Source organism: Zeus faber (assembly GCF_960531495.2).
Source record: "Zeus faber genome assembly, chromosome: 16".
NCBI lineage: Eukaryota > Metazoa > Chordata > Actinopteri > Zeiformes > Zeidae > Zeus > Zeus faber.
The window spans coordinates 7,186,655-7,200,132 of record NC_137202.1 but is presented as its reverse complement, the minus strand read 5'-3'; the positions used below and the strand labels follow the sequence as shown (position 1 = coordinate 7,200,132).

Genomic DNA, 13,478 nt, shown 5'->3' with positions numbered 1-13,478 from the left:
CTCAGCCGAAAGGAACCTACCGGGATTGACCGCCAGCCGATACCTCTGCGATCTGGCTCTTGTTATGATCCTACGGCTCCCGTTGCGGGCAACAGATATGTTTGTGGGCCGCGAGAGGAAAAGAGGGCAAGTGATATCATCGGTGTCTATTAAGGGAGATACCAGCCCCGCGGGGTGTATCACCCGTTCCCTCCAGGCACGGAAGGAATTTCCGGGGAGACGGCTCGGAAGGAAAAGGAGCAAAAAAACAAATGTATAAATACCTCGACGTAAGTGTGAATATAGACTGAGCGAGCTGAGCTAGGGGCTCCGTTTGAAATACAGCCCCGGACGTATTATAAGGACTGACACGGTTTGATCCCTCTTTCATCCCCCCCCTGTTTTTCCTCTCTCTCCATAGAAGGACATCTCACGTGCAGCCGCCGCAAACCAAAGATTTTCATTTACATTCCGACCTGAAGCTATTCAGCCACTATCGTGCTGTTGGTGAGGGTGGGGGTGGGGGTGGGCGGGGTGGGGGGGGGGGAGGGTGGGAGGGGTGGGGGGGGCACTTTTGAATAATCAATGGTTTGTTCGCAGTGCGAGGGGGTGTCAAAAAGTTGATCATCTTAAAGACAACGTTGTGATCCCGGGGAATCCTCCCGGTAGCGTCCATCGGCGCAGGGGATGTCACCGGGTTGCAGCCTCGAAGTGTGGACATGTAGGTCGCCCTGCGTGAAGTCAAGGGGGAATTATTTCGGGAGAGTGAGCGGCATGGCGGTGCAGTTTGTGAGTCATCAAATCATTCTAGCATGCTGCTGGCACACGGGAAGGGATATATAAACTGGGCCAATTATAGCATTGTTGTTTATGAGATTCTTGCGTTACAAAATAAAGCATTACCGGATCATTTTTATATATTTTTTGGCCTGTATTCATGACTAAATTGGATGGTAAATGGTATTCAAATTATATTGGAGATTACATTACATTACTTTTTCGTGTTTGGAGTGCCCCTGCTTTCAGAACATTTATTGCAGAAAAAACAAAACCAGATACGATAATGATGCATTGAAACTTTCTACCAAAGATTATTTGGCAAAACTACTTACAGTCTGCTTCGACCGGCGTGTGAGTTTCAAGAAATATGCATGTTCAATGACGACCCGACAATTGAGCTTGTGGGAAGTGGAAAAATGAGGTGAGAGGTGCTTAGAGGTGCGTTCAATTCACATTTCGACGTTTTGTTTTGCTCCCTGCTGCAATTTAAATAAAGAGCCGGGGTCTGGCTTCTGTCTTTTGCCATCCGCCGGCTTCCGAGGTGACGGCGGCTCCAGCGTTCAACTGTCGCCCTCTCAGCTCGAAAATCAGGTGCTCACGTGCAGAGGGTTTGGACCCGTCGCTATGGTTACCGTCGACCAAACAGCGGTCAACAGCCCCGTCGAAGCCACGGCGTCTGTGGTCCGCGTGAGGCAGCTCGCCCCTGCACTGCATCAACGCTGCCCTCCCGCTACTTTTAATTCACCCCCCAAGGATAAGCGCTCCCACTCGACGCTGCTCTCCCGTGTGTGTGTGTGTGTGTGTGTGTGTGTGTGTGGGTGTGTGTAAACATTGGGAGGTAGTTTAGGCTTCCAGGTTGATAAATCAACAGATCCGCGAAGCTCTCGGATGCCACCCTGGATGCCAAAAACGAAACTCTGCACAAAACCGCCGGCGCTCCGGATTAAGCCCTCATCGCGTCAATATAGTTTTACGACCCCACCGGCTTGAACAAAGCAATCTTGTCGTTCCCCCCGATGATCATCCTCGTTTCTGTGAGAACCCTCGCGCTTTTCCCTCAGGTTGTCGGATGGAAAACCGCCGTGCTTTCGGGGCTCGTTGTTTTGGAGTCGGAGCGTGAGCGGGGGAGGACAAGAGGAGCTTTATGCTCCGGCCCACGTCTCTGCTGCCTCCATCCAGGGCCGGGGAGCGGGAGGGGGGGGGGGGGGGGAAACGTCTTATTAAAGTTTCCCCGTTATCCGCCCGACCCGGCTCGGGGTCCGGCTACGCGGGGCTCCTTCACTGACACCTCCATGCGAGAGACAGTGCGCACATTATTCCGCTCCCTCGTGGATCTGCGGTGGAAAGTTTTTCGCTGGGTCTGAGGTCTGCTTTCTTTGGCACCGGCGGCCTACGGGGCCAAAGCTTATTCATCTGTAAACTGACAGCTTCACCTTTGCCCAAGGAAAGCGAGGAGTTGGATTCCCCCGGTCCGCGATGCTGAGCGTTTGGAATAACATTCACAACGTGTTCCCCCGAATGATTTATCTGCGTGCGCCGAGAGAGAAGTGGCTTTTCATCTCTTTATTCCTAATCTTCATTTCGGTTTATCCTGCGTGGGGGGAATTGTGTTGCCCCGGCATTTGTTTGGCTTGTTTGACAACCAAAAAGACAGATAAGAGGAAACTAATGTAAACTGCTTTCACTGTGGTGGAATCTTCGAGAATGCAGGATAAACCAAGGTTCATCATATGTTTACTGTTATGATCACGCTCGCTTCCATGGAGGACCAAACCACTGAGTGAGTGAATCAAAGTCAAAAACCTCAGTCCCATCTCAATTTAAAAAAAAACAAGCAAAAACCATATATAAACTTACAGCATAAGTGAATGAGTCAGGAAATGTTGTGTGTGTGTGTGTGTGTGGGGGCACATACTACAGTATATGCTGCTAACTGGTGCTCAGGAACTTCAGGAATCTAAGTCGGTTGGATGCTCGCTTTCCCCAGGACAAGCTACCTTGGCCCCGACCCTGTCGTAATAAAAACAGTCCAACAGGACTATTTGTACCTTCCATCTGTGGTATTTTGCTCTGCCCTCAGGGTCTCAGGAAAGACTAAACCAGCAACAGCAGAAGGGAGGCCAGGGCCGGCAGTAGCCTGCACACGCTTCGCTGGCGTGGATGAAAAATCCAGAGAGATCGCTTATCTACGCCTACGGGATTGAAGTCAATGGGAAAAAATGATATGATTTAAATAACAAATAGCAAATAACAAAAATCCATACGTATCACAAATCCATCTCAAAACACCAAGCCGACTGTTCTCTCAAAGCAGAAAAAAAAACCTGCACACTTTCAAGTTTGTGGTTTTGCAGAGTTGTTCAAGAATATGAAGGCAGCGTTCCGAATTTAACATATGTTGAGTGTTGGATTTCATGAAACACTCTGGTATTTCCTGATGTTCCAATCCAAAAGCCTTGGAATTTCCACAGAAATACTTCTAACATGTTACACAACATAATGCTTGGCTGTGGACACAACATCTTTTGTAAGCTGTGAGGAGCTTACAGTACTGGGGCTCCACGCCTGTCATCAAGGCAAGGATGTACCATCGCAGGCACTATCATAGTAATTACCTTGACAGTAAATGTTTCCATTACTCATTCTCAAAGGTTATATTTTTCAGCTATGCCTTCACAAACTCCTTAGCGCTACTGCGGGGATTTTCCAACGGCTAAGGCATCCGCGACAACGTGGGTTTTCTTGCATGGCTAAATGTCCTGGTCTCCATAGTTCGAATTACGTGGGGGGATTGGCGGGATCTGACCTCTCTAATTAAGAGACATCAGGGGTAAAAACAAAACGAGGTAAAAACAGGTTGGGAAGGTCGAAACGTTCATATATATCTTTATAACCTGAAATCGTTAACATTACAATATATATCCCATATTCATCCTGGGAAGGACCTTGTACTACGATTTCAGACACCCCTAAAATGGACCGTACCATCACGCTGAGCGTCGTGCTCTGCGGTGGCCCCAGGCAAGTTGGAGCAACTCCAGCGGGAGCAGCTCTGCAGAAGAGGGTGCGATCTGCATCTCAGATCAGAGCGATCTTTCTTCCAAACAAAGCAAATAAAAACGGTGTGTTTTTATTTCATTATTGCCCCCTGCTGAAGAAAATGTTGAACCCATTGGGTCATTGGGTAATTCGCACTCTGCTTGTCTCCGCCTAACATCTGGTTTTACGAACAGCATGACACACCTGGTCTTTGCGTGGTTGTCTATGGACGTTCTGAGGTCTCTGAGGGGTTTTGGAGAGGTTCGCCACATCAGCCAGCGTCGAGACGGAAATGGAATTCGAACCCATCCAATTATTTGCATTTAAATTAGCTCGCTGACAGAAATTCTCCTGCTATTTTGATGTAGGGTGTGATGGGAGCCCAGGAAAAAGGTTCCTTGAGCGTAGCACTGACATGTCGAATAGTGCAGGGCACGTCGGGAGGGGCCTGGCTTTTATTTTGGATTTGAACGTGTGTGTTAAATATCTTGCATTGGCAAACCCTGCATACGCCTGCATTGAAGGGCCCGTGGAGGTTTGAGGAGTCGGCTGCTGTGAGGGGGCGATTTGGGTTCAAGAGACTATTGCTTTATCACGGAACGGCAAACATACCTCTAGTATAGGCGGCTCTAGCCCAGTGCGCATCTATCACTCAGCACTAAACATAGTTTGGCTGCTGGAAGTTGTTGAATATTTTACTGCCCCATGCTGCCATACATTTGTGGCAGTGGATACTGTGGGGCTGAGACTATGCCTCTCCCCCTTCAGAGAAAACAGCTGATTTATGTCTGGTCCCGAACACTTGTGCACTGTGGCCGGAATTCAAAGAATTTCAAAGACCCCTCCTCTGCTTGTTCCGTCCACACACAAACAAATGAAGCAGGCGCCCGGTTGCGCAGATGAAGGCAGCACTCCCGCTGCAGCGCGAGGAGACAGAACTCGAGGAATCCCAGAGGCGAAGAAATACATCCATTGTTATCACCTCTGTTAATCCGAAGGCTGTATTTCTATACTACCCCCTCCCTCTTCTGGCAAGAAAATAGGCAAACTAGGACAAGTGAATTTATTTGTGCTGTAATATTAAAAACACAAATATGCATAGTGTTCTCTGAAGTAGTCACAAGGAAAACAATCATGTGACAAACTAAACAGTGCTTTGTTTAACAGAATTAAATGTCACACAGAATGCATATTTTTATGGCGAAATAAGAGTTTGTGGGAAAAAAAAAAAAGCTAAGGCTACCCGAACACTTTAAATGAATCATGTATACAGTATATGCTGCAGAAGTCATTATAAGAACACAAACCTATATTATTTGTTATTTGAGTAATTCAATTGCTAAATCAAAGGCACAGTGGCTGTGTTTAAGTTATAATTCAATAGCGCATGCACCTTAAACATGCTGCTTGCATGACTGATAAAAACAAGAAAAAGAATCAACATCCTGCAGAAGCTGGAACAGCTCTCCGTTTGGACAATAAACAATATAAGCAGCTCGGCCTAGTTATGCTCATTCCATCACAATGATATTTCCAGACACCATTCTGATTGCTTTGTGAGTCCTCATAATCATAGTCCATAAATTCCCTTTCGTCTCTCAGGATGCCTCGGCGCTGCTCATGGCCTGCTCTTGGCTGTGGGCTTGTCCATAATGTTGAGCACCTCATCCAGGATGGATGGGCCCAGATCGAGTTCAAGGGAGAGGAGAGACCCGGTGATCTGGGTGAGGGAATCCTGTGACGCGCTCTTGTTCTTGCTGAACTCAAAGTCAAAATCACAGGTGCGTCCGTCCTCCATCCCGCTATCCCTGTCCGCCCAATCTCCATTGCAATGGGACAGCTCCTTCTCGTAACCCAGAGTTATATCGTTGCTGAAGCATCCAAAACTGTTGTAGTTTCCGTTGCCAGTGAGGCTGCCATTGCCCGTGCAGATTTCGTCTCCATGCCTGTTACTCCCGCAGCTTCCTTTTCCGTCAAAGCTATCGCTGCTTGTGTCACTGCTTGTGTCACTGTTTAGGCTTCCGTTCGTTTTGTAGCTGCTTTTGCTTTTGCTGTGGCTGTTCATGTGAAAGGCCTTCTCAGACCTGTTCTCACTGTTGTTTATTTTGTTTGCGCTGGAGACCCTCTTTGATCTGGATTTCTCCAGCAAATCCAGAAGGACATCAGGTTTTGACTGGATATCTGCAGAGGGTTGTGTGGTGTCATCGCCAAAGACTTCCATGGTGCGTAACAGAGCATCCATCTGCAGGATCTGTAGCTGTTCAGCCGTGTCTTGGTTCATGGGAGTTGGTCCAACGATGTCCCCCAAAGGTTCCGGGGGCAGTGGAAAAGCGGTCGAGGAGATCATGGGCAGGGTGAGGGCCTGGCATCCGCCAATCGTTGGGAGGGAGATGGCGTTCTTGAGAACCGGAGACGGGGTCTCAACAAAGGCGGCATCAGAGGTGCTGTTTGTTCTCTGGAAGTCACCTTGCAAGCCGAACTGAGGGTGGGCCAGATTTCCCTTCCCCGGCAGGAGCTCAAAGTTCCCTTGGAGGAAGGACATGTCTCCAAAGGCATCTCTCTCGCCACCTCTCCCGATGTGGATGGTGTGACGAAAGTCCCCCAGTGGCGGACTAATCATGTCAGGGGACAAAATATCTCTCAAGCGACATTTCTTCCCCTTCTTACTGTTGGTTGGCTTTAGGTAGATGGGTGCTTTGGCTGGCATGGTTGTAGTTGCTGCGCGGGTTTTAGTGGAGTACAACAGTAGAGAGCACTCTTTACGTATTGAATGCTAGACAGTATACAGCGTGCCCTTGGGAAGACACTCGAGTTACATTCTCGGTGATACTCTGGTCATGTGCAATTCCAGAAATAACTTTAGTCGCTGTGTCATTGATCTGGAAACGAGATTCCAAGAGCCGCTGCTGAGGCTTGGGGTTGTAGAAAGGTCGACTGGCGGCTCTTCTGAAACACAGAAAAGGACAAAATATTTTTTACAATCAGAAACGCTACTTAAAAACGACTTGGCTGAGCTTGTGAAATAACTGCTTTATTGCCTGAGCATGGTGTAGACATTGGACTACACTGCATTCAAATCCCATTCAATGACAGATTTATTGAGGCGTCATTCCCTCCTGACCTTCCCCTGGAACGCTGCGCTACTGATCCACTCTACAACTGTTCTTGTGACTGCCGTCCAGATAAAGAAAATCTGGTCACCAACGCAACATAAATAAGATCCACAGCTTGCACGAAACATCATCATCATAATCCCCTTGCGTCTGGAGGGGAAGTCAGAGCCAGAGCAGCGGCGGGGTTCACGTCCCGTCCAAGCCCCAAGCCCACGGCCGCTGCCCCACTTGCATTCATATCTCTGCTCATGAGCCTTTTGGACGTGCTAATGTGGAACAGCTGGACGGCAGATTGGAAGAATAGAAGGCGAAAGGGGTCTTTCGTAGGATCAGAGTAGGGCAGCCAGGTCCTGCCTCTGAGACATGCAAGAAGATAGAGAGAGATGAAGCACAGAGGAAAAGATGCAGCGAGGATAGGAAAGAGCTTTGAGGGGGTTTAGGGGGCTTGTGTGGGGAAAGAGCGCATGAGATTACAAATGGCGGATTTTACGAGGGAAGGTGATGCAGATGGCGCCTTGGTTTGGCTTTGATATGTTGAGGACCTGCTTCCAATTTTTATCAGGGCCGGCATAGCAGCTAAATGAGAAAAAAATACACATCAGGATGTTCTGAACATTGTTAAATGTGTACGAACTTGATACACGCGGCTTCCATGCACAATAGAATATAATGACTCTTTTAGAATTATTCCTTGTCATCATGCTGACAGCCAGGCTAGCGTGGGATGAGCCCAGCGAGACAAAGGGGAGTTTGGCTGTTTGAAATCACGTAGCAACAACAGAGGAGGAAGGGAGTAGGAGACGGCTTGCCCATTTATAGACATATTTACTTATGAGAGGTCTGTTAGTAGTGACCATCTAACAGAGTGCACCGCGCTACACACGCAGAAAAGTGCCTGGGCGGTCAAGTCGACCAACGCGAAAAAAGAGAAGGTTTGTCTCAGGAAACATAGACATTCCTGCCCCATAGAGCCGTAGAGACTCAGAGCCGCAGGCTTATCAGAGCCTCTTCGTTTATACAGCAGAGAGCAGTGAGAGATACACTAGCTCTGTGCTGAGGTACAAATAGCGCATTGAAAGTCGGTTTGTCAGAAGGGCTTTTGGCCGACTCCTTCCATCCCCCAATTCTTGTGTTACAAAACCTATGATCAAGTGTAATTTGTAGGTGTCGAGACCAGACCTGGTGTCGAGACCAAAGCAACTTTGCAGAGAAAGATTTCTCTATTAGGGTAATGCTTTATTCCGAATTAACCCGTCAGTCAGCGAGCCCTATGGAGCTAAAAATAACCACGGCAAACCCGCTGAAAGGATGCAGAACATGTGTCATTTGAATGGCAAGGCAACTCTATAAGGGTCCTCGAAATGAGTGTCGTGTGAGTGTCGGTGTTTGTGCGCAGTGCTTGACTGGGCTCGTGATTGATAGCAGTTTTGAACGCACGCCATGTGTGCGGAAAGATTGCCGTGTTTGTTTGCGAACGGTGAGTGAGAGGGAGGAAGAGACAGCCGGGGAAATGGGGAGGGTGGGGAGCAGTGCTGCAGTGTGTGTGTGTGTGTGTGTGTGTGTGTGTGTGTGTGTGTGTGTGTGTGTGTGTGTGTGGTATGTGTGTTGGGGGGAGGGGGGTCACTTGTTTAGCTCTTTCCTCTCACTCGCCTTCCCTCACTCTCGCTAACTTCATTTTTCTTTTCAGTTCTTTTTCTCGCTCTCCGCCGCTCAAATCGTTGGGGAGGACTGTGAGGCTGGAAGTCAAACCAATGCGCCACTGAACAAATCCAAAAGCCTGCCTCTCTCCCGCCGTGGCTTGTGCAGTGCGGGCGGTATCTGCGCCTGCATTGCCCATCGCAGTGCTAATCCTCGAAAAAGAAGGTCGATGCACTTCCTATCTCACATACAGTAGCTATTGATTACTGGTGTGAAATGCATATACAATTTGATCCCCTGCCTCAGCACTGAGCATTGTCTGGACCCTGCATTCTTAAGTGGCATGAAGGAAAAAAATAAATATTGCGCATGTGACGCATTGTTATGGATGATAATGTTATTTTATATCAATAGCATGATTGGAATGTACAGGAAATCCTCCACCGACAGAGCAACCCAACACTCACGGGGGAGACATCTGCTGCGCATCTTACCCAAGGTCAACAGTTGTTGCCTGTGAGCAGTCAGCTGGTTCGGTGAAAGCCTGACCTTCACATCAGCCATCCTGCTGGGGCTTCAGTTTGCCTTAGACGGCAAACATGACTGGAATACCGGAGGCCGCCAGCAAAGTATGAGCAAAACAATACAAATATAAAGCAATACTAGTCCTTTGCTCTTGGACACCAAGGTCGCGTTGCTGAAGAGCAAATGCGTTCATCATACGGACACATGTGTTCGTACGGAATCGAACAGTGGTAATGATAATCCCTGCTTCAGAGATGGAGCATCTCAATGAATGAATTACCGTGGCCCAAGATAGCCCACCAGAATAAAGCCTCGTGACCCGCTGACCGAATGAATCCATTTTTGTCTCTGCAATGGTGTTAGCAGGCCGAGCAGGTGCGCTCTGGTTTGGTTCACCACCGGGGCCAGATTTGCACTCCACTATCTGGAGCTCGCCCAGAAGAAGCGCCGCCGGCACGTGTTGGCAGCCCCGTGCAGCGGGCGACGCCACTGCAGAATGCGCTCACAGTTTTAATTTTCACGTCTGCAGAAGGGGGGGGGGCTGTGGCGGCGCCGTCGGGATAAAGCCTGCGTGTCATCGGGGTCGGCTGCAGCTATCTGCGAGCAGGCGCGATGAGATGCGGGGTCATCGAGGCTCTGGACGCCCGCTCCACGAGAGAGCTTTGCCTCATCACACCGAGGGGAAGGAAGGGGTTTCACGGTGCCCACGCTATTAGAGGAGGAGCAACAGAGGGGTTCGGCATGCAGCAACCAAGAGTGTGAGGACGGACAGATATGGGGTAATGGGGCAGCGCGGCAATTATTAAAGTTAGCGCCGTCATCTTGTCTGGTGTTCTCAGACACCCCCTTCACTTATCAAGTCACGTGTGAAACTGGGTCAGTATATTCTTAGACCTGCCCAGTTTAATGATGCCATATGGCATTACTCTACACATGCTGTTGAGTAGTGGTGCTCAACTGGTGGGCCTGGGTCCAAAACAGGGTCAAGGGTCCATTTTGAGTGGACCACAGGCGTATACGTCAGTGTTACCCAATTGCAAAGCAATTCCATGGTTCACCTGTGATTTTCCTGATGTTATCATTATAGTATACTTCTTTGTATTTTATTACTGTGTGGAGCATTTTTTGGATGCTCAGAAAAGTATCATATACAGTCAATTTTATTTTATTTATTTATTTATTTTTGCATTCTTAGCTTTTTTTTGTTTGTTCTATGTTTGTAACGTACATAAAACATTGTGGGATTCTGCGCTATCCATTGTGTGAAATACATTAGAAGGGTTAAAATCTTAAACTTTGTTTGTGCCATGACTTAATGACTATGGACAAATCTGGATCCCGAAGCCAAACCAAAGTCAAACCAGTTGAGAGCTACTGCTGTGGAGAGATTAAGGATGAGGGACATATAAATGGTAGAGGGTGCAACCGCACAGCAGCAAACATTTTGACCTCCATTCTTTTTGATGTTTCAGAAACTACCACTCGATATCTGATGTGAGTATGGTAGCGACAGAGCTTTGGTTAAAACGGTGTGTTAAACGTTGTTGTCATGCATGCTGCCGGCAGCACGCTGTAGTGTTTAAGCGTCCTGGTAAGCTTCTCTGTGTTTCCCCCCCACTGCCTGAAATAGACTTAAAAATGCAAATGAAGGGGAGCTATGAGGTTCCTCAGATCCTGTCCTAACACGTAGCCCTGGCCTTGACTTCTATGGTGCCTATGAATAGCAGAACGACCCTCACTTTGGGTTGTGGCAAAGAATAGGCACATACCACAGAGGCTAATGGTAGCCCTTACAGAATAGGCAGAGCTGTTTGTTACATGAAGAAACCTCAATTATAGGCAAAGGCCTTCCTACGGGGCCCTGGTGGCTGTGCTGGGTTTCCAGGGAATAGCAGGGTGGAGTTTTTGTTCTGTCTCTCTGTCCTCTCTCTTCCCCCCCGTGCCACCCGCAAGCACCAGGCGCTGCTTACCAGAGTTATCCTTGGCCGAGACGGTAGCAGGAAACCATATCAAAGCCCGCGAGACATAAAGGCAATGTCAACACGAACGCACAGCAAAGTGGAGTGACGAGCGCCATCTCCTCTCCCAGTTTAACCTCAGCCCCGACCGACCCCACCCCCCCTCCCCATCCGAATCTTTGCTCTCGAGAGATTAAGGCACAGCCAGCTCGGCGTTTCGGAGGAACATGCCTTAAGCGTGTAGACCCACTCACAATGCCCCCGCCAGTGGAGCGGCGTGAGTATCATGTTGCTCTTAAGGGTTCAGCCCGTGTGATGCATGTATGAGAGCATTTGCTGAACAAACATTCTTGCGCCGGGGTTTAATTTACCATGCACGCTTTCAAGCGCTCCCTGTCACTACGGCAATAGGGGATTACACCGCAGACCAACCGAACCGCCGTTGAATGTCTTGTCTGAGTATAAAAAACGTAGATCACAGGAGGGAAATACAAGCAAATACTCTTACTACATTAATGCAGCGGTGGCTAATCACCCAACGCACATCCCATGACAACACAGGCAAATAAAGCACAGCCGTCCTCTCACTCACCTCAGATATATTCCACTGGTGAGACGGGGATGCTTCCCAGGCTGCTGTGGGGTTCTGCTTGTTGCTGCACCTCCAGGCTGCTGTGGGGTTCTGCTTGTTGCTGCACCTCCAGGCTGATGTGCGAGCGTGCGGTGGCTGGTGTGCGTCTGTGAGTGTGTGTGTGTGTGTGTGTGTGTGTGTGTGTGTGTGTGTGTGTGTGCGTGTGTGTGACGGCTCCCGTGCTTTCAAGTCTCTGCCTCGAGACGCACTCCCTATCTGCTGGGACGTCTGCCGGACAGCTGTTTTGGAATTCCTCTCAGGCTCCTTTTTCCCTCAGAAGCTCAGTCTCCTCCTTCTCCTCTTCACCACCCCCCCCCCTCTCTCTTGCGCTCTCTCTCTCTCTCTCTCTCTCTCTCTCTCTCCAAGCCTGACAGTAGCAGCACCTGTGCTTGTCTGTTTTCACTTCCACCTTCTCAGAATCGAGTTTTTCTGGCCAGGGATCTCACCGGCCCGCCTGTCTCCCTCTCTCGCTCTGGCGTAGCTGCTGTGTGTGTGTGTGTGTCCGTGGATGGAGGACAGCGTGGGCTGTCTCTCCCCTCTCTCTCTCGCTCTTGTCTGTCTGTGCGTGCCTTTGCGCTCTTTTCCTCACTTCCAGCCTCTTCTCCTCGCTCCGCCTCGCTACCAGACTGCCTGCAGCTGATAAGGGCTCCGGCAGACGGCAGACACTTGACTGTATTCTGCTTATGTTCAGAGGGCTGTCTCTGCATTCGCTACCCCTCCCTCGCCCCCCCAACACCCCCCGTCTCTGTAAGAAACATGTGCATCCATACTGTATATATAAGTGCACACACACACACACGCACACGCAGATCGCACACACACACACACACACACACACACACACACACACACACACACACACACACACATTGCGGTAAAACATTGTTTCAGGCTGTGAGACTCTAATTTCTGCACTGCCGCAGTGCTTGGGTCAAAACACTGTAGGATCTATTTTTTGCACGTGCTTGTGTTTTTGGCCAGCAAAAGCAGGGCTCCGAGGCTAGCTCGGCTGAAACGGACTAATTACTGCAGAGCACTGGGCCACTGCGGTGTATCAAAGGACAGTTCCAAATTTTCTAACCAACAGCACATGAGCTGCTGCTGCTGCTGCCGCTGCTACTGCGGCAATAAATAGACTTCCTTCCTGGGAACCATTGTTTTTGATTGAAAATTACGTTCCTGCCGAAAGTGCAAGCCAGGCTTAGATCTGATGCCTTTGCGTCAAGGACACAAAGAACAGCATCTCTGCACCTTTTGCAGCGATACATGGAGCCGCTCTGCTCTGGGCCAAAATCTAAAAAAAGAAAAAACAGCATCACCTTGGAAACCGTTGCCCCTCAGAGGTGATGTCAGGATTAATTCTCAGAGGTTGGGGGATCTAAGGAGAGGTACATCACATATTGATGGAGAAAGAGAGAGAGCGCGAGAGAGGGAGAGAGAGAGAGAGAGAGAGAGAGAAAGAGAGAGAGAGAGAGAGAGAGAGAGGGAGCAGATTTAGGTGGGGGAAGTGGGTTGGTGTCTTAATCACTGCACGTACGTGAGCATGTGTGCATGCTCGTGTGGGTGTGTATGTGTGTGCGTGCATTTGTGCATGCGCTTCTATTAGTGATGGCAATGAATGAATACACGTTTTCACAAGTCTGAATAGTGCTCGAACAGCAATTCCATCTTGGTCGATGTATGCTCCACCTTGGACAAACAGTACGTCCTTTTCAATCCTCCTATGGCAATTCTCTCTTCAAGGGATACTCCTGTGTCCTGTGTCAGGTTTTTGTCGAAATAGCTCTGAAATATTTATTTAAACCAACAAAGATC

The 13,478-nt window shown here is 49.0% G+C and overlaps 1 protein-coding gene across 2 annotated transcripts; it reads right to left on the bottom strand.

Moving 5' to 3' along the window:
• Nucleotides 1–4,846: 4,846 nt before the first annotated feature.
• On the bottom strand, nt 4,847–11,913 carry cdc42ep3 (CDC42 effector protein (Rho GTPase binding) 3). 2 transcript variants are annotated; one of them, XM_080017210.1, is made up of 3 exons: nt 11,731–11,913; nt 11,625–11,694; nt 4,847–6,744 (listed from the first exon to the last, which is right to left on the bottom strand). In XM_080017210.1, the coding sequence occupies exon 3, from the start codon at nt 6,503–6,505 to the stop codon at nt 5,417–5,419; it is 1,089 nt and encodes a 362-aa protein (XP_079873336.1). In that variant the 5' UTR covers nt 6,506–6,744; nt 11,625–11,694; nt 11,731–11,913; the 3' UTR covers nt 4,847–5,416. The 2 variants fall into 2 exon arrangements, with proteins under 2 accessions (XP_079873336.1, XP_079873337.1); XM_080017211.1 differs by lacking the exons at nt 11,625–11,694; nt 11,731–11,913 and adding an exon at nt 11,045–11,162.
• Between the last annotated feature and the right edge of the window lie 1,565 nt (nt 11,914–13,478).

Excerpts from the sequence above, each read along its gene's own strand:
- cdc42ep3 (XM_080017210.1), bottom strand. The coding sequence starts at position 6,505 with ATGCCAGCCAAAGCACCCATCTACCTAAAGCCAACCAACAGTAAGAAG.